Source organism: Poecilia latipinna, unplaced genomic scaffold (assembly GCF_001443285.1).
Source record: "Poecilia latipinna isolate Pla-1442-1.1 unplaced genomic scaffold, P_latipinna-1.0 Scaffold1539, whole genome shotgun sequence".
NCBI classification, from domain to species: Eukaryota; Metazoa; Chordata; class Actinopteri; order Cyprinodontiformes; family Poeciliidae; genus Poecilia; species Poecilia latipinna.
The window spans coordinates 120,628-141,162 of NW_015114155.1; the positions used below are offsets into that span (position 1 = coordinate 120,628).

The 20,535-nt window shown below is 39.2% G+C and overlaps 2 protein-coding genes across 2 annotated transcripts in view; one reads left to right on the plus strand and one right to left on the minus strand.

The window, feature by feature from the left end:
• Positions 1-447: 447 nt before the first annotated feature.
• Positions 448-18,817, minus strand: pan3 (poly(A) specific ribonuclease subunit PAN3). Its single transcript, XM_015058405.1, has 18 exons — positions 18,148-18,817; positions 17,160-17,281; positions 13,032-13,104; positions 12,230-12,300; positions 11,979-12,120; positions 11,613-11,830; positions 11,189-11,293; positions 11,024-11,081; positions 10,013-10,174; positions 9,651-9,767; positions 9,317-9,418; positions 6,761-6,926; positions 6,422-6,509; positions 6,163-6,302; positions 4,840-4,969; positions 2,220-2,284; positions 1,974-2,112; positions 448-867 (listed from the first exon to the last, which is right to left on the minus strand). The coding sequence occupies exons 1-18, from the start codon at positions 18,485-18,487 to the stop codon at positions 727-729; spliced, it is 2,379 nt and encodes a 792-aa protein (XP_014913891.1). The 5' UTR covers positions 18,488-18,817; the 3' UTR covers positions 448-726.
• Positions 18,818-19,575: 758 nt separating this feature from the next.
• LOC106963476 (receptor-type tyrosine-protein kinase FLT3-like) overlaps positions 19,576-20,535 on the plus strand; it is a 9,357-nt gene continuing 8,397 nt past the window's right edge. The window contains exon 1 of the mRNA XM_015058404.1: positions 19,576-19,834. Coding sequence (XP_014913890.1) covers positions 19,804-19,834 — 31 coding nt within the window. The 5' untranslated portion in view covers positions 19,576-19,803. The remainder of the gene's footprint in view (positions 19,835-20,535) is intronic.

Below are 20,535 nucleotides of genomic sequence, written 5' to 3' on the forward strand. Positions count from 1 at the left end.
CCCCCCCCCCGCCCGTCCCCCAGTTTCGCACCCCTTCCCACTTCCCAGCTTCCCAAGTGGTTAGTTCTTTCAAACGGGGAACTGGCAGTCGAGGCTGAGCTGGGTTGGCCCGTCGCAGCGGAAGCCTCGAGTGGCGCGTCCCGTCTCTGAGTGCATCAGAATGAAGGGGTGTGGTCTCCAACCGGCAGAGAGGGATGTTTCCGTGTCCGTGTGTGTGTGTGTGTGTCCGTGTGTGTGTGTGTGTGTGTGTGACCTTTAGCTCTCTGTGCACCCAGGAGGCCACTCACGATTTCATAAAAATAACAAAAATTTAAATCTTAGTGCATCCTCCTCCACAAGAGAAAAAAAAAAAAAAAAAAAAAAAAAAAAAAAACATCCCCAGCTGTAGAAATAAACAATAAAAGCAGGAAAAAAATGTTTCTCGTTTTGTTCCCCAAATTTTTCGTTAAAAAATGTCATTCATCACAGCTTCCATGTTAGTCTTATTTTCCTCTTTTTTTTTGTTTGTTTTTTGTTTTGTTTTGTTTTGTTTTTTTTTTTCAATTTTCAGCCACAAAAAAAATATATATATGCTTTACAAAAGTGGTTCCTGGTGGACAGGAATCAGTGTATGTGACTGAGGTTCACGAAGCCCCGCCTCGCTGCCTCCGCTGTGCTGATGTCTGAGAGCCTGGTCCTCCGCTGTAGTGCAATGGTGCGCTCCAGGTCTGGGCCCAACAGGGGGCGCTACAGAGAGCCAGCGGCTGCGGCCTGCAGCTCCTGGAAGGTGCTGTCGAAGCAGCGCTTCAGGTCCGAATAGGTAACCACCAGGACACTCTTCTCATCCCGGGACACCAAGCTGATCTTCTCAGGAACACCCGCGTCCAGCTGGACACACACACACACACACCACACACACACACACACACACACACACACACACACACACACAGGCTAAGTAGCAGCAACCATGACAGGAGCGAATACGTGATCTGTGCTCAGGGACTGAAAATGGAGAATGTTTAGTGAGAACACATGAGTGCTTCTATGTTCAGACAAACATTGAGCTGGAAGTGTGATTTTGTCAAGTACTTTAAGTATAGGTGTAAACAGATATGGTTAAAAAAGAGGAACAATCTCCTTCTTACATTTCAGAATTTAGAAGTAGCCATTCATGAGCATTACTGAACAAGCCAAGCTTAAACACTTGGTCGCTATGTAGGACCAAAGAAGTAAAACGGCGAGCTTTGTGATTTTTGTCAAAGAAAATCAAGTAAAAATAGTGTAGACTAAAAAAAGTCTTCTTTTTTTTCAGTCTTCTGCTCCTGCTTGTTGGCTTTAATTGCGTTTCTTATTTAATGGAAACACGGCAATTGTGAAATTGCATTTTTTTTTTTTCGACATTTGCAGAATATTTTTTTTCCCTCTCTTGAATTCATGTTTTGGGTTTAGCATCAGTATCATCTGAGCAGTGAAACCTCAAACTTTGCACAAAGCCAATTTGGTAAAGTTAAGTGTCAAAATGTCATAAATATACATTTATTTCTAGACACTATCCAGACAATTTATCGCACCATCTAAAAAAAAAAAAAAAATCAGAAGCGTCTCGCTCGATTGTCAAGTTCAATTTGTAGCAAGTCTGACTTTCTCACCATTGAGAAAAAAGAACTTAAAGCTTATTTTGTTTTATTTTGGAGCGATAACTACTGTTTCCCTCATTATTTCAAGATCAAAGGACTTTGGACAAAAAAAAAATAAAAAATTCTACAAGTTTAATATTAATTTAATCTGAATCCATGTGACTGAATTGAAATCTGACTCGATTTTATTTAGATTTTTAAAATAGAAATATCGACATCTAGAACTTATTTGACCTCAGATTTCAGTATCTTAAACTGTTTTAATAACCGCACTTTGCCGCCGTTGAATTAAAAACAAAACACAAAAGACGACATATACAGCTGCTGAATTGCAAAGGAGAAGTTTTCACTGACTTTGTTGAGGCAGGAGACAATATGGCTGAGGTCAATCCACGGCGTCCCCGCCTCCGTCACCTGGTGGAACAGGTGATCCCGGAAAAGCTTCAGCAGGTAGCGGTCGCCGGTCTCCGACCACGCCGGGTCCTTCTGAAACCTGATCACACAGCACAAGATTTATGGAGCAGAAAAAACAACAACAACAAAAAAAAAAAAACACCAAGAGGTTCAACCTCATTCAGAAAAAGAGGTCATGATCCTTACTCTGGCCGCTCGTTGATGGTTCCCAGTTTGGCAAGCAGGCGGAAAAGGCGACCATTTTGCACCTCCTGGAAACCAAAACCAGACGTCCTGTATTAGTCGACAGCTTCGCTCACAATTATTCAATGTCAAGTTTTAACATAAACGAAATCTTTGAAAATTATTAAACAAAAAGGACGTTAATAAAAATGGAGAAGTCAAGTGAACTAATTAGATTGCCTTCTGGTTTAATAAATATAAATGTATGCCACTAAAAACAGGAACTACTCCACATTTATAAGTAAAATATACTTTTACTATGCGGTTGCACAGTGAGCAATGCTGGAGCGCCAAGTGAGGAATAACCGCACAAAGAGAGAACAACGCATGAATAAATATTTGTGGTCTTCATAAAGAAAGCATGTGAAGGCCCTAAAAAAAAACTGAAATTGTCTGACTTTCTGTCCAAACAAGGTGTAAAGCGCCTGTTTCTAGCAGCTCCCACAAGATACTTCCTTTTTACTAAAAACGGAGCAGAAGTCACCGCAACAGACTTCATCATCCATGCAGCCTCATCTCAAAACCAAGACAACAGTGACAGAGTAGTTTTGATGCAGGTTAATTATGCAGAATGAAAACCGGGTTTCTTTTCCCCCTAATGCTCAGCTTGAGTTTCCATCGGTGCAGATCCGGGCCTTCATAAGCCGTTTCAAAATCGAAGGTTAATGCTGAGAATGCCATTTGCTAAAGATCCAAACAAGATGTTGACACCACCATGTTTCATCATGAGGATGATGTGGATGTAGGGTGAGAAGCACTTATGTGTTTATATGTAGGTCAAAAGGTTAAATTTCCTCTGGTTCTTTTTCACTTTACAATTACATCCTACTTTGTGGTGGTGTATCACATAAAATTTTTTTTGTTGTTGTTATAAAGTCATAAAGAGATAAAAATATTTAGTGGTTACGAGTAGTTTTGCAAAGCACGGGTGCAATAAATTATTACTATTGTCAAGAATAAGTTGCCTGAAAACTTCACGGCATAATTTGCATAGCCAGGGTATTGCAATTAACAGATGTGAAACTAAGAAGAATGCAGGAAAATACAGATATTAGATCAATGGTTCAAATTAGCCAATCAGAACTGAGAATTATGCAAACTTTCGTGTTGCTTGGTTTTTAAAAGTTTCTCAAAAACAACTACCCTTAAAAACTGCTACAAACCACAGCTTCAAGAGTGACACAACAGCAGTCTTGCAATGGCCCACAAAACACAATTTGTAAAGGAGCAGAAGTAAAGAGAGGCATGTGAACCCCAGTGAGTTGTTGGTATTGATGCATGCAAGCAGTCTACAACTTCCAACAAGATATAGGAAACCACATGTTCATTTTTCACGCTATAGCTCCTGAATGTTTTGAGTCCTTCTTAATTATGTTAGAGCAGTTTTAAACCAAATTTATCACCCCTGAAAACTCAGTGGAAAGAAAGCTAGATGCGCTAAAAATATTTGCTGCCATGATTAAAAATGTATTTTCCCATCCAAGACACAAGACATATATGTGGCACATGAAGAGGTTTTTCAAAAGGAGCTATGGCTTTCATCTATTTGAACCGTTTGGAGCGCTGAGCGCATCCAACGCTCTCCACATGGACACTGAATGTAATCCAGACACGCCTGACGCTCAAAACGCGTTTGGTGTGAACGCACCAAAAGCGCACACACGTCGAACTTGAAGCATCAGACGTGTTTTTGACACACGTTTGGTGTGAACCTTCTGTCAGAAACCGCCCAAATTTTCCCCTCAGCTGAACTGAGCAGTAAAACTGTGGGAGCTGCATGAGCAAAAGCCTCAACTTTAATGCTAATTTGCTCAAATTTCCATTTCCATATTTAAAAACGTGGATGGTTTCCCTTCAAACGATGGTTTCACTCTTTTTTCATTGGACTGAATCAATTAATCACTAAAGCTTAAAGCGCCACAGCAAATTAAAATCCCGCTGTGATGTAAATGCGGAATTGCTAATAAATTAGGAAATGACTTATCTCCTTCTCTATTCAAGAGCTGCATTCATCAAAACAATACACTTCTGATGTTGTCAACACCAAAGACCTTTGTTAACAAAAGCCCTCCCAAGGCAAATAAACAGTACACCTAGTTTTATAGGAGGAGACATTGAGCTAACAAAGTTGAGCCGATAAACAGGAAACCCTCCCCACCTTTATAGAAACCAGCAGATTACAAGCAGGTTTTGGCAGTAGCAGCCGCAACAGATTACACACGTAAAGAGGGTGTAATCACTTAAATGTGCAAAACTCTACGCATCTGTTCAACAACATGGCTAAAGCAAAGCCAGAACCCAAAATGGACAAATGTAGGTTAGAGTACACAAAGAAGCTGGGTGGATGCATTAAACCAGAGTCCAGGAAAGGAAGAGGAACTTGAGGCATGAAGGGGGAGAAACATGCAAATGCTTCGGGGCAGTTATTTCACACATTCACGCTAACATGAGGAAACTCACTTTTAGCAAAGACGTCAAAACCTTTTAATAAACCGTACAACATCCTGTATTCACAAGCTTCCCTCTTTGCTTAAGCTCTGTCCTTGCACAGCGAGCATCATCCATTCACCAAGTTTCACGTTACCTTGGCAAGGTCCTCCTCGATGACGTCATTTCGCATCTGCGATGCATCGAGTTGCGTGTAGAATCGTGCCCCAATCATGGGCATGATGTCATTGACGCTGCGCAGCCGAGACTGATCGGTCAGCAGATACCTGCGTTTATAGGACAGCAGGTCAATGCTCGAAAATTAGGCGATATAATAACAAACATTATTTTTACACATTTGTGTGATGAGTCGTCACTCAGTTACAAAGACATCTCAAACAAAACATGGCAAAATGAAAGTTAGGAGGTTTTTCGCTGTAATGGTCCGGTACCTGCGTAAACAGGGTTTTTATGATTTCTTTTAATATCCCAGCAGAACATGGAGGAAATCAACACTGACCTCAATGCACTTTGTAATTAGGAAAAATTGATGTGAATATATTGTTCTCCTCTTCAAAATGCAGAAGAACAGAATGTGACACTTGGGTTTCCTCAACTTCCACGGCGTTGCGCATTACGCCTGTAAATTTCTAGTGGAGTCTTTCTACAATAGCCGCTTCATATTGTGATTTTATTCAGATTCAGTTGCTGCAGTTTTAAGTAAGCCATCCTTTACCTGCTTTGTTTTATCCTTAAAGTTATTGTTTGAGGAAAAAGACGAGGCATTTATTTTTCAAAACTAGGTGAATTGTAAAGGTTATTTTCTGAAAAGTGTGGTGGGCATTTGCTTTAGCAGCAGCTCAAAGAGTTTTGGGTTATGCCTCCACTAGACGTTCACCTTTACAGGCTGAACCTGTGGCTTATTCGTTTTTTCAAAATGGCCCAACCCGATGAGGATAGTATGAAAAGCATTACATCCGTTTCTGTTTTGCAACAGATTCTCAGTTATAGTGAAGTCAGGACTTTGACTGAGCCGTTAAAAGTTTTCTTTAGTAGCTCAAGGCCTGTTTCTAGGGTGGTTTTCTTGTTAGAAAGTGATTCCTCAGCCAAACTCCAATTTTTTCTTAGCTTCTAGCATAGAAGCTAAAAAAGAAGATTATGTAGAAGACTGTATATGATTAAAGAGTTTTACTTTTCTTTAGATTCAATGGTCAATAGAAGACCGTAGTTTATTTATGAAGGTATGACAAAGGCCTCCATTTGCTGAGCCTTTTTAGATGAGAGGCTCTCTGCTTTCACTCATAGGTTCTTCTGTGAACCTAAACATGACAACTGTACAAAAACACTGCTTCTTGGAAATCTTTTTCTGTTTATTCCAACTGATTTCTAAGCTTTTAATTTTTCCTGCAGTGGTAATTGTTTGGGAGCGTCTGTAAAAGTGGTTTCTTGTGACCTGCAGTCTTCATGCACACCCTCTTACAGAATAAGGTTCTTGAGGTCTGAAGAGTAGTTTATAGAAACCAGCTCCATGGCCTTCTGCAGGTTCTCCCTCTGGATTCCAGCCAGCGAATTACAGGCCAAAGCCAGCACCACCTTGCCCAGGGAAACTAGATCTGCTTGCTACGTGGCAAAGACACACAGATACATCAATGTTGATACAGCGTGACACTTAAGATTCTTCAACACAAAACCTGGATGTTGTCTGTATCGCGGGGTAAACCCAGTTGTTGCATAAGTACCTGGTACTGCGGCATCAGGGCAAGATGATTGGTCTGACTGTTGTCAAACGTTAAGACATCAAACACCCCAACGCAGTTCACCCGTAACCTTCAGATAAGAGACCTTCATTAGTTTGCCTGCGTGTCTTGTGTTGAGTGATTGACATGACTCGGTGGTAAAAAAAAAAAAAAAAAAGGAAGTCAAAAGTAAGCATCTCTGTTAAGCATATTACTTTACAGAAAGCCTGACTTTAAATAACATAACTGATGCGGCTGGGTTAAAAGCCATCTGAGGTGAGCACAACCGGGCTTTAATAATAACACAAGCGGTCGTTTAATGTGGACTAAAAGTGTCTATACCTGGTTTTACCAGTGATGAGTATTTTGCTGGGGTCCATGACCCGACAGGCAAGGCCGGCCGTGTGGATGGTCCGCAAGGCCGAGCTTAGCTGGACGATGTAGGCCCAGATGAGCGACTCCGGCAGAAGGCCTGCATGCTGCCGCGGCGGCGGAGGTTCGTGTTGCCCTGCGCAAGTTTAAAAAGGAGAAAAACACAAAACTGCTTTATCACACAGAAACAGATCTTTGAGGTAGACATTTCTGATGAACTAAACCTCAAACTGTCAGCTTCCTCTGTAATCCTCAACAGATCTGTCTGGCAGATGTAATATCAGTGGTGTTAGAAAAACACAGAGAAACATTTAGATCAGTTCAATTGAAATTTAGGGGTTGAAATTGACTTAAACGATTACTTGCAAGCAGCTACCAGCTTAGCCGAGTGTGAACAAAGGTAGACATATTTAACAGAAGATTATGATTTATTTAACTTTATTTTATTTCCCATCAGTGGAAAGTTTTTCTTTCAAATCTAGCCAGCAGCTGTGCGCCAAGGCAGCAGCTGAGAAAGCGAAAAGGTGTGAGCTGTAAGAAATATCACAGTGCGATGCATAAGGCTGAAAAGGAGTTGGGCAGTTTTACACTTCATGCTGGGAGTTATTTTTTAACATTTTCTCCTCGTGTTTGTTCCCTACAGAGCGCATAGAGGTTTCTTATCAGTTTCTGCTGCAGACTAGATCTACGTGAGCGTGGTTTTGCTTCCTCCCTTCAGTCATTCCTGTAGGCAGTCTGATCAGCAGCGCCTGCCCGGGATCACTTTCAGCCACAGTTTCCTCCAGATCCACAAGTCTTCTTTAAAAGAAACTTGGCAGCCAACTGTCAAACTGGAACTACAAACAGCTCCCTCAAAGAGATTGTTTGGGTTTTATGACGCAAAGCTCGCTGGCAATATTATCAGTAACAGTTCCCGTACCTGTGGTGGAGAGAAGCGCTAGCTGCAATGAGTTACTAGAAATGTGAAGAAATACCTCATAGCGGTGGATGGGTAACGCCTACTTAGACCGTGACATTTTTAATGATTTTCTCAGAAATTAAGTAGATGTTAATTTCTGAGAAAATCAGAAATTTCTCAGAAATTTCTGATTTTATAATTGAATATATAATCTTCAATTATATATTCACTGAGGTTTTTTTTGTTTGTTTTTGGGTACACCTCAAACACAGAAATGTGCCATTTCACATGGTCAATAAATAAAAGCGATATGCAACCAAATATATGAGAAACAAAGCTAAAATTTTCTTTTGTATGTTAGATTATTACACTAATTTATTATAACTATGATGAAGCCTTCGCTAATCTTTCTGTCATGACAGATTTTTGATAAACTGTGGACATCGAGAGAAGTGGAAATGTTCCGAGAGACCAAAATTATCATTACAATTACAATGTGCATCTATGGCACTAGAAAATCATCAAATGATCACTAGAAAGTAACCCATCTAATCAGTTCCTTGCCACTGTGCTTTGCACACATTAATATAGCAATGATGTGTACAGTTTGAGATGTGTTGAGTCTCTAATGATTTAAATATTAGGACCAGAAGAGATGTCACACTGTGTGCAACAGAAATCAGTGTTGCCAAGATGTGCAGAGAAAATAGGCCTTAATTAATATTACAACGCATCCTAAATTAACATAAGACCACAGTTCCTGTTTATTGCCTTTACAGTAAGCAGACCTTCACCTTACCAACCGCCACTTCCGAGTCAAGACAAACATAATTAGATCTTTAAAAGCATGCAACAGAATTACTTTGATGCAATACCCTCAGCTTCCTGAAATCTTCTGACATCTCAAGAGCATGAACGTAAAAGCCAACACGGCGTCATAGAATCGCTTCTTTTCGGAGCGACTTGGATAACTCCTGCCACTTCCAACTTTAATTTTAAACACCTCACCAGGTCTGTGAACAGCCAACCTGTCCCTCATTCAGTAACAACAGCCACACTGAACAGCATTGCTGTCTTGCATCTTTACTGTCAGCTGCATCAAGCTGCCTTGCCCAAATCGTTTCAGAGAAAATGGTGGCAGTGGATAATGCAGTCAGGCGCCTCAATCGACCTGATTTAGCAGAGCTGCACGGCCGTTTTTAAGCTGAGTAAACACCTTCAAAGTTAACCATCTGTTTTTGTTTTTTTATGGTAAAAATCTTAACTTATTATGCTGCTTACCTTCCCCTGCTGAGAATTTATTTACCTTTTCACAATCTGAATGAGGTCTATGACATCTGTCCACCAGAGATTAAAAACGTCACATCTAAACTGTCCCTTTAAGACTGAAATAAAACATTACATACATGTTTGATATGAGCTGGTCTCGATGCAACACCTCCAAGAAAAAAACATTGCTATGCATCTAAATAGATGTATAGCAATTACCTCATTATCAAACAAGTCAACAAAAACTGAATGTGTGAAACAGAGCGATGATGTGTGGTGCCTGAGGTGAAGCTGATTCTATTTCAGAGCAAAGAGAAAAAAAAATCTATAAAAAAAAAAAAAACACAACAACAACTCACCCCACTTCCTCTTTGTGAAGTACGAGTCTGCCGCTGGGTCATTAAAATGCCTGCTGAACATCGTTTCTGCACCTGCATGGAAGTCGTATGAGAAGACCAACGCTGGGGAGACAAAAAGAAAGGAGGGGAGCAACAAAAGTAAGAAGCCAATAATAACAACACAACTAGATAAATAAGGTTCTTCAGCTGACCTGAAAACACATAAGCGCTGAATTTTACAACAGAGCTCCACATTTATGACCACAATCAACATCAGCCTGAAACACGTTTATAAAAAAAGGTAAACAGACAGACACAAGATGTGCACTGCAAACTAATAACAGCACACACTCACAGTGGTCTCCAAAGGCCTTTGTGGTGAAGACCTCTCTAAGTGTCACCGTGTTCGAGTGCTGAATCTTCTTCCACATGTCTACCAGCATCATACACTTTGTATTAACAAGGCGGAAACCTGAAAAAACAAGAAGAAAAAAAAAACAAGACATTTAACATGTGTGAACAAATGTGTGACGGCACACCTACATGAAGAGACTTTGTTGTTGTAAAGAAAGAGAAGAAACACCAGCAGTTTATGGCTCATGCTTAGTATATTGGGGGCACTTTATGAAAAGATTGTCATGAGTTACTCATATTTAAAAAAAAGATAAAGATTCTGTCAGTGGTTCACGTTCTGTGTAAAGTTTACACATTTATTACCGTGTATCCTCCTCAGGCAGTATGGCAGGTCATCCTTGCTGTTGACCGCCTTGTAGCAGGAGGTGATGTAGCTGAAGTTGCTGGTTTTCTGCATGCGGTTCGGCGGGGGGAGAGGCTCGAGGGGAAACAGGCTGTGGTAGCTGTCCACTTCAGACGGTACGTCTAAAGGAAGCAGTTACCAAAAGAAATCAGGACACTGATTACGCACATACAGACACACAGAAATGCTAAAAAAAAAAACACGTCACGTTTTGTCACATTAAAATCAGACTACAATGTATTTCATCCAGATTCGTCCATCGTCGTCCTATCTTTCTATCACCCAACATTTTCGTTTAGGTGGATGGCCACGTATCGTTACGTTTTCAAGATTCATTTCATGTTTTTTTAAAGACGACTTAAAAGAGTTCTTTGAGAAGTCTGAAGCTTAGTTAATGTTTTATACCCTGGCCATGTTATAAACATCCCCTGAATTATATCCTTCATCTCCATGCTGTGTTCCTTGGTCCTCATGATGTTGCTTGCTCACAAACGTAATCTGTTTCCTGCCTTTGGAGCGGTCTACGGTCCACTTGGCGGTACATCATCGTTCATTTCAACTGAACCAAGACCTAGGTTTTTAGGTAGACCAGAGTTTGTCACTTGGTCTGCATCAGACATCAAAATGTTTGATTAAAGTGGATTAAACCAGGTTGGTGTGAATGCACCCTAAGTCCATGCCATACTCCTCAGATTTTCACCAGGAATCATTTCAGAAATCTATACATGTTCCTTATCCTTTCAATTTGGATATACATTTCTTGATGTGGCTCTATCTCATAAAGTCCGAAAAGAAAAATACATCAAGATTTGTGGTGGAAGCTTTTTAAGGTGCAGCAATTAGAAATAAAATATTGAAGAACAATCATATTTTAATCCTTCGAATCGTCAATTGCATATTTTATAATAGGGAGGAAAAAAAAAATTGTGATTCATCATGTTTTAGCAACCACCAGCGACGAGACAGTCTACCTGGGTTCTCTGAGTGGTCGATTTGGGCCATGGTTATCAGGTGCCTGTGAATCAGCTCCTGATTGTTGAAACAAAACGGGGATTTTCACCAAAGATCTCCAACACAAAACAGAAGACAGATGCTGCTCAGTGAAACTGCGAGGAGGACAACTTGGCAATCGATACCTGTCGGAGCTCATCAGCCATGAAGAAGGACGGGGCATTGGCTTTCGGCTGCATGTAAGCCACATGAGGGGCGGTGGGGGGGTAGATGTGGAAGGTAGGAAACACCTGCAAGAAACCAGACATACCAGCTTTCCATTTATCAAGAAATGAAAACCGTGCAGATGAAGATACGAACTTTGTTGGGGGATTTTTTCCCCCCAATATGGACTTCTAAGACGATGTGAAAGAAGGAGGAAACAAAACTTTGTCTGTATTAGGTGTCAAACTGTAAGCTTATTAAAGAAAGGACAAGTTAAAACCTAGTAGACCATAACAAAATGAAACAAAGTGTCAGAAAAAGAGAGTTTGGGACTTTTAATGTGTGATGTTGCGTCTTTGAGATCGCTTAAAACTTGTATTTCAGGGTGCGTTGTGCTTTTCGTACCATCCCTGCCATTGGCACTGGGGTGTTATCTGTGTAGAAGTACGTTGTCCCGCCTACGGTCTCTTTCTGGATGATGTGGGCTCCCTGGTCAGCCGCAGTGGTGGGCACCATGTAGTTGGCGGGGTTCGGGGTGTGACTCCGTCGACGAGGGGCAGGTGAAGTGTGAGGTGTGATCTTTGGGGAGTGGAGAGGAGATGACCCAGCAGACAAAGACATACCTAAAAAAAAATATATATATATGACGCTTACAAAATACTTGCCAAACAGGTAGAATAGTCACAGTTTAAGGAAGTTAACATGCAGGTCAAATGATAAAATTACACATAAGCACATCCTAGATGGTATTTAACAGAAATATACCCTCACCTGGTGCCAAAGCAGCTGTGGAGCCACCGAGGCCAGGATGAGCAAACAGCGGAGAAGGGAAGGGCTGAATCGCAGACTGATTCATGGCAGCCATTCGCGGAGCGCCCTTAGGGATGAACTCACTCGCAGTGGGGTTAGGAGCCTATTGGCATGAGTCAAATATAGAAGAATTACGTGAACAAAAATAGAGACGATGTGAGGCTCAGGCTCCAAGAGCCGCTTCATGTAAACGCACAGCTTCGTTTTCTCACCTTTCTCCTCTGGGAAATGCTAAGAGCACCAAAATCACTGAACAGTGACGAAGTCGAGGAGTTTACCGGATCTGTCGGGGATCGAGAATTACAAGCTGAGCTTTCAGTCATCTCAAGACAAATGTTGTCTAGTCTGTTCAGGGAGCCTGTACGTTTTAGACCAGCTCTCATAGCCACAGGCACAGATATCCAAGATACCTATAAAGGCTCATTACTGGCAATTTGCAGTCAGGAACTGAACAAAATAAAGTCACAACGCTAAACTGTTAAACTGCAAGCTGGATATAGAAGATGAAGCAAAAGATTACGCCATTATGACTGTTATTAGTTATTGAGAGAAATTTATTTTTATTGCATTTTGAAGGCATAATGCAAGCACTTGCTGGTTTGTTCAGATGAATCTTCTATGATCGCATTAACTCAAAACACCAAGTTTTTTCACTTGTTTTCTTGTGATAACAGTTTCGTTATCTCTACATCTTGAAAAAACTTCATGTTGAGCTATCTTGACAGTATAGCCAAATATTTCCTTTATATTCAGATGCAAAAAATCTCAAGTTTTCCCCCGGATACAATGTGCACTAGAGCTCATTTTGATATGATAAAAGCATCAGTTACGATACCAAGACCTCAGACTTGTTTTGTCATGTTCATCTTTTTGTTATCTCCTTAAAATTCTTACACACAATTGGTCGAAAAGTATAAATTCATAAAGGCACGAATGTTTCTCCATACCTAAAAATGACAAAAGCAAATTACACACATTTCCATACGTTGCAGGAACTTTGTGAGGGAGCCTTACCATGAGTGCTGTGGCTGAAATTCTTGGCACCATCATTGAGAAGACTGGGAGAGCTGCTGCTGGTAGTCATTCGCTAAACACAAAAACAATTATCACAATAACAAAAAGTATTTATATCATCGTGCATGGTGAGTCCTAAATACTATCCGGTTTCAATTACTGTCCAAAACTCACCTAAAAGCCATGCAAACCATTTATTTGTAACTCTGTGTAATGCAATATTTCTGCTGTAACGTGTAAATGTAACAAACTTTTTTAGGACAGAGGTAATTATTTCAAATATCCGAGTCTCATATTATAGCAACCATCTATAGTTAAGATATTGTATTACACTGTCATGTCAAAAAAATCTGAACATATACTTCCATACTTTTCTAAGGTTAAACAAAAACATCAGGTGTTTCTAGCAAAGCCTTAATATTAAGTAAATGAAACATAAAACCTTTCTTTTAATGACATAACGGCTATTGAATTGAATTTGTATAAAAGTTCATCTGAAGTGAAAGATGTTTTTCTTTACATGCACAAATATATTTTTTGTACATTTTTTAGATTGTTCTATTCAGCCAGACGTTTTTTTTTTTTTTTGTTTTTTTTACGTGCTGCTTTGCTATTCTAAAATCAGGAGCTGACAAGAACATTAAAAGGTTAGAAGATATATCTGTGAAACTGTTGAAGAATTTTGACCCAATTCTCATAACTTCATTGTTTTGATATTAAATATCACCAAGGGATATCATTTGGAAAGTCTTGTGGTCTAGTGAGACTTTTTTAAAGAGGGAAGTGACGTTTTTCCTTGGCAACCATTTTTAAAAACAAACAATATTTTTCCTTTTTTTTTCTATTATTAGTTTCTTGATTTTTTGTTTTTTTTTTAGATTCAACATACCTGCTGAGTACAATGTGAGATGCAGATGTTGTGTTTTGTTTATAGCAACCTCTCTTACTAGTATCCGACTTCAACCAGATGCCTAGAAAGATTTTTGCAGTTTTCCTCAAAGCAAAATTATTAACTTGAACTGACCTGGGAAAAAATGTATATGTCTTTCTAGATTTGGAGAGTGCATCAATTACTTGCTTAAGGAACCTCCCTGATCTCTTTTAGTTAAGACACACCTGAAGGCAACTAAGTGCGACATAATTGCCATGGGAATCATAAGGGCGCGTCTGCTTGTAGGAAACTTTTTTTGAGCCTTAGTTCAATAATCATGAGATCATCTGTCATCTTTTGCCTTTCAAAAGCATAATACCCATAAAAAAAACAAATTTACACTTACTCATTTCATGATCTCAGCCTTCATATTTGGTTGGGATATTTTGTGATGGATCATCACAAATTGTGACGCAGAAGGAAAATTACAATTACTTTTTTTTTGTTTTTAATTGAAGCTGAAAAGTGTGGATGTTTCGGTTTGGGCAACTTGACTGTGAGAGCATAATGTTTTAGCTTCTGATCCCAAAGAAAGAAAAATACATCTTCAAGGTAAACTTGCTTAAACTAATTGACGGTTAGACTCAAGATTTGCACGACGTCCTGATTTGTTGAGTATATTGAAAATATAAATAAATAGATGTCCAGGCACTTCACGTGCTATTGATCTTACAATTCTCATCTCCACCAAGATAATAACTTCCCAATATTGGAAACCTAAACGACTCCAATGTCGATAAAATAGTCAGATTTGACAGGATAGAATATCGTCCATCGTTAATGTGCCAATTAACGAGTTCAAAGGTTAGAGGTAGTCAAACCATAAGTCTTGTATTTGTCTGAAACGATAGCAAGAAGAAATTAAGACGTCTATAGATTCTTGCAAAGTAGACATCATGTGATTAAGAGGGAGCTGTGTCAGCTGTTCTGTAGGTTTGTCATATAAATTCAACTTCATGAATTAGATACATTTCTGAAATACACAGGGCTTAAAAGATCTGAAGGGGAAAATGCACTGTCTATAAAGGATAAATGGGAAACAGAGGGAAATTTCAAAATGGAACTGGAAACATGTGAAAACACAATGAAGCACCAGAGGAAATGTACCCCTTCTGGGTGGAAAATTTGCTGAGATTTTTTAGAAGTCCTCTGCAATGCAAGTTTCTACACAGAAAATTGTTGTGTTGAGGCAAAAGGAAAAAAAAATGCTAATTACATCCAAATGTTTGGTCTTGCCCACTGATCCTCCAGTTCTGGACTGGCAGAAATGAGGGATTGGGGGGGGGGAATAAATTAACCATTTCATTTATATTCAAAACCTTAAATTCCAAACCTTCAACTCTAAACGGTGAGGAGAAAAAGTTTTTTGTTTCATTGGAAGCCTGTAAGACAGCACTTACCAGAAAGTGGCTAACTCCCTCCCTTCAATTGAAGACTGGACTGACGTGATTTATGATTTTTTTTGTGATGAAGAAGCTGTCCGTTTTCAGACAAGAGGTGGAAAAATTCACACTCTTCTGGGAACTTTGGACTCAGTATATAACACCTGTAAGATCAGATTTTTCATAACTAGGCTGTTTTTTTTTGTTTTTGTTTTTTTACTATTAACTAACTTTCTACCCGTGTAAGATGCTACTCTCTGTTCTAGTAGTTCAGTAGTTTTTGTGGTTTTTTTGGTTAAGTTTTAAGAAAACTGTAAAGAGTGCATTCAGCCAAAATGTAATGCCAGCAATTTCCAAATAAACACTGCATATTAAAAAAAACCTGAAAAAGGATATCATGCATGTGCCGTTTTTATGTCTAAATAAAACCCATAGAAACTAATTGCTTTCAGAAGTCACACAAACAATAAATACATTCCACCTGAGTGTAGTTGGATCTCTGAAAACAACCTTAGACATTTTTAAAATGTATAAGCGAACATCACAAAAACCAAGGAACACAGGGATAAAGTTGTGGAATAATATCAAGAACGGTTAGGTGAGAAAACAACAGCTCAAACCATTCAGTCCATCGTCTGAGAACAGGAAAAGTATGGCACACCTACAAAGCTACAACGAACTACCAAAGACATGGCCGCATTAATCAGAAAAGCAGCCAAGAGCTCACAGTAACTCAGGAGAGCTCAGATGGTCGAGAATCTTCAGACAGAGTAATTAGTTCTACACTCCACAAATCTGCTGTTTATGGCAAAGTGGAAGGTCACTGAACAAGTTGAAACAAAGCTAGAAGAAGTTCATTCTGTAGATGGACACAGCAACAGGTGGAAGACAATGCTCTGGACAGATAAGAATAAGGGAGACTTTTTTTTTTGTCTACACGCAACATAGCATGTGTTTCGGGAAACCAAAACCATGTAAACACCCTCCCTATAGTATAAAAATGATGTGGTCATCATGAGGGCATGCTTTTATTTAATGACAGGGAAGCTGGTCAGACTTGATGGGAAGATGGATGGGGATAAAAGCAGGAAAGCATGCTTACTGGAAGAAAACATGTTATAAGCTGCAAATGAGCTGCATCTAGGGCAGAAGTTTACAGTCTTGCAGGAAAACAACCTCAAAGGGGGTGCAAATATCTGCATGCCATTCTTCTCGGTTTTTCTTTTGAATCTGTATATCTTAAAAAAAAATAAAATCCTATATGAGTTTTTCCCTTTATTTCACAATTCTGCGTTACTGTGTGTTCATTTAAAAGACCAGAAATTCTATTAAGGTAGCATGGGGTTGTTTTCTGCAAAAGTTTTTTTTTTTTTTTTTTTTGCTAAATCCACAGATATTAACACTTTTGAAAGGTACGAGATTCTCGGTTTTTAGACTTAAATAAATTCTATTAAAAAAATCTCAAAATAGTAATGAGTTTAACTTTGTATTGTTGTCTTTTTTATTATTTTCTATTATTTATTATCCAAGTAATCCACAATAATTGGGAAAATTTCTGATCTTAGAATTTATTGAAACGCTGACTTACTGGATATGATAATAAGTGTTGTAGTAGAGTCACATTTGGTATCCTCAGCTGACACCGGAGGTGTCTTTAAATGTGTCTTAGTCGCCTCTAGTAGCAGCTCTATAAACTAAATAACCCCAAGAAAAAACAACAAGAGCCTTTGGTGTCTTAAATACCTTCAGTTGATTTTTTTTAAGATGGATGTGTCAATATGTTGTTTTACTGATATACTGACATATATCTTGTACCTGCATCATTGTATATTTCGACTCTGCAGGGCTTCCAAACCCATTGACGCCAATGAAGCTGCTGCTGAAATAAGAGTTGGTGAGATTGGCGTCGCTAAGGGCTGGTCCCTCCATCCCTGGGACTGTGGATGACAAAACATAAAATAGTCAATACTGTCTGAAACCAGATTAATGTAACATGTGGTTACTTCTGCGCAGAGGTCCCAACAGTGATTACTATGAAAATGTGTAATTACCCAATTACAGGGCTAATTATAAAGCATGTAAACACTGCAGACTCTTTCGGAGACAGCCACAAGGCGATATGCAGTAGATGTCTAAAAAGTTTTTATCACTGGGGGTTACTGATTTCCGTGTCCTTACGTGTAAGTCGACCTACACAGTAACTACTGCACTCCGAAACGTTTAAGTAAGTGTTAATTACAGTGTTTACCCCGAGAAAAGGGGCCACCAAAGAGCAAAAACAATGACAGCTAGCACTGCCATGCTAATGATGGCAAACGTAAGACAGAGTTTTATAATCTATAAATGCGCATAACTTTAAAAAAAAAACTGAATTATAACTAATATCGCAAGTACTAACATTTATTTACACATTGGAACCAAAGCCAGAAGTGAAAAAAGTTTGAGAAACAATCAAAGCAGCTAGCTTAGCTGATGCTAACTAGCCCACCCAGCTGTCATACAAAAACAACAGGCCTCACTCTGAGCTCCAGAAGTATATTTTTTCTTAAGCCTGTAATAACGGAGCCAGCGATCAAAGCATGTAAGCAAGTCAGAACTTTTCACAACACAGCCAAATAATACAGAAGCAGCTATGTACATAGCAAAGGGTTTCTATGTGTAAGTTAAATGTCAAGCACGCTGTTCTGAAGTAAAAAGGCCCAACTGAATCCTCGGACTAAATTTGAACATAGATCCGGAAGGCCCTTTGGAAAAGTCTGGCTCAATCAGCCCACCCTTGTGTTGCTTTGCTTAATCTACTCACTGGTTAGCAGCTGCCCCTCCAAAGCCGTGCCTGTAGGCCCAAGTGCTTCGCTTTTCTTAGACACTCCGGTCCCTCCACCGCCTGGGCAGACCGTCGCCGTACCACCGAGGGAATACCCCGCTGGCGTCCCGCCACCTCCGGCCATGGGTAGCGGGACGGGGCTGCCGCCACCTCCGTGCAGCGACATGCTTCCCATGGAGGGATCCTCGTGCAGGAACTGGCACTCATCTCCGTAAAAGCATGTTTTGTCTTTCGCGTAGTATCGGCAAAACTTCACCTTGACACTGGGTATCCCGGCACCCCCGAGCGGAGCAGCGGAAGGTGGAAGTCCGCTGTTCATGGCACCGCTGCTGCCGCCGCTGCTGCCGGAAGATACTCAACCATAGAGAAGAAGCGGGGAGCTAGCCTGCTAGCCAGCTACTTTACAAACACTTTCCCCTCAAAGTAACGGATCGAAATCAGTACAGCTCACGGAGAACACCGAGTTCCTCGCATTATGAATATAAAATGCATTTTGTTTTAAGTAAATATGACGGCATACAAGAGGTCCTGCTCGTCGTTGTTGTCGCTATCCATGCAGCTGCCTTCCTTGCAGAGTAGCCTGTTGTTGTTTTCTGCTCGCACTCTGGCTGCTGAGCTACAGAGCAGTGAGTATGGCTCTGCATCCTGGGTACACCAGCGCTCACCTGCTGCTAGCACAACTTGCAGCAGTCTTATTCATAACAACTAATGGGATTTACTGTTTTATTTTTAGTGGGTTTAAAAAAAAAAGGAAAAAGAAAAGAACAGGAGTGAAGAGGAAAAAAAGAAGAAAAACGATGCGTTTTAAACACTTCAATAAAATGTGATGCAGACATGTTTCAGGAAAAAAAACAAATATTAAAAGTAACTGGATAGGTTATATTACGGTCAGAACCAGCCCAAGGCATACTAAAACTAAGCTTAAGCTTGGCAGCGTTACCAGTCAGTAAATGCAGCAGGTTTGGTTTCCTAAAAGCATCATGAGAGAAACAAAAATGATTCCAAAAACGTCTTCAATCTGCTCAGATGTACAGTTGCTTTTATTCCAAAATTTAGTCCATTTTCTTTTATTCAGGCTTGAGCTCCAGAGCCAGATCCAGCATTCCAGTTGATTTTTCCTTCTAGGAAATAGGACAAATCCAAATGTGTACCATTTGTAATTCCCAATATCACAGCATAATTCTGCTCTGGGGCCTAAAACATTTTGAGCCAGTTCTAGTGGTGCATGTTGTCCTTCATTGCAGAAACAAGCATATTGACTCTCAGATAAATTGAAAAGTGCTAATATGGATTCTTCATTCTACTTTTTCTACCTTTTCTTTTTAAAATCGAGTTGTTTTTTGTACTTTTACAAAAAAAATACATATTCACAGGTTTATCATATCCTGTGAATATGATAAACCAGGGATTATCATAATCCTTTGTCCCATCAGGAATATTTTCTGTGGTTTCAATGTTTAGATATGTTTTTCATTCTGCTTTTTGAGAATCCCGGATATTACAGAAGTCAGGGCGGAAGTCTTTGCAGTAGTGCATTACTTCCTCTTTCAAAACATACTGGTTCACATCCCGCACAGCAGAGTGTCACAGTGCCGTCTAAGGCGGAGTATGTAACTCAGACTGCCGGAAAGCTTCATGATGCGGCGAAAGAGATACACGATTGCAGGTAAGAGGAGGCATTTAAGTCTTTTACTGATGATGCAAAACTCATGTACATATTTGGTCTAATTTGTGAACATTTATGGGGTTTTTTCCCCTAACAGTTTAAAAATGACCATATATGTAAAATACAGAATTGACTTGACTGAAATGTGTAAATATTGGAAGTTTTATTTGAAGCTTAAGCAATGCAATGACAAGAATAATACATTTAAAAATGTAAAGCCAACTTATTTGCATTCACTTATCAGAATTGGGTAGTAAAACATGCAGTCAATTACAAAAATAAGGAACTCTACTTAGTCCACTAAAAAAATGTATATATACTTGGTAACATAAAATGTTAATCCTATTAATATTATCATTAACATAATAAGACATTTTGAAAAATTTTCAATAGTCAAATGACTGTATTTTTACATTTTGTTTTATTTTTTGTAAGTTGCTGTTTTCTATGCACAAACACACATGTTGTAAAAAAAATTTTTGTTGAAGTTGCACATTTACTTTTTTAAGTATGCTATTTTCAATAACACTATTTTTTATGTTGTAAGTTCCCTTACTGTAATCTTTATATATATATATATATATATATATATATATATATATATATATATATATATATATTTTTTTTTTTTTTTATTTTTTTTTAGATTTTTTTTTTTTTTTTTTTTTTTTAAACTTTTTTTTAATTTGGTTTTTTTTTTT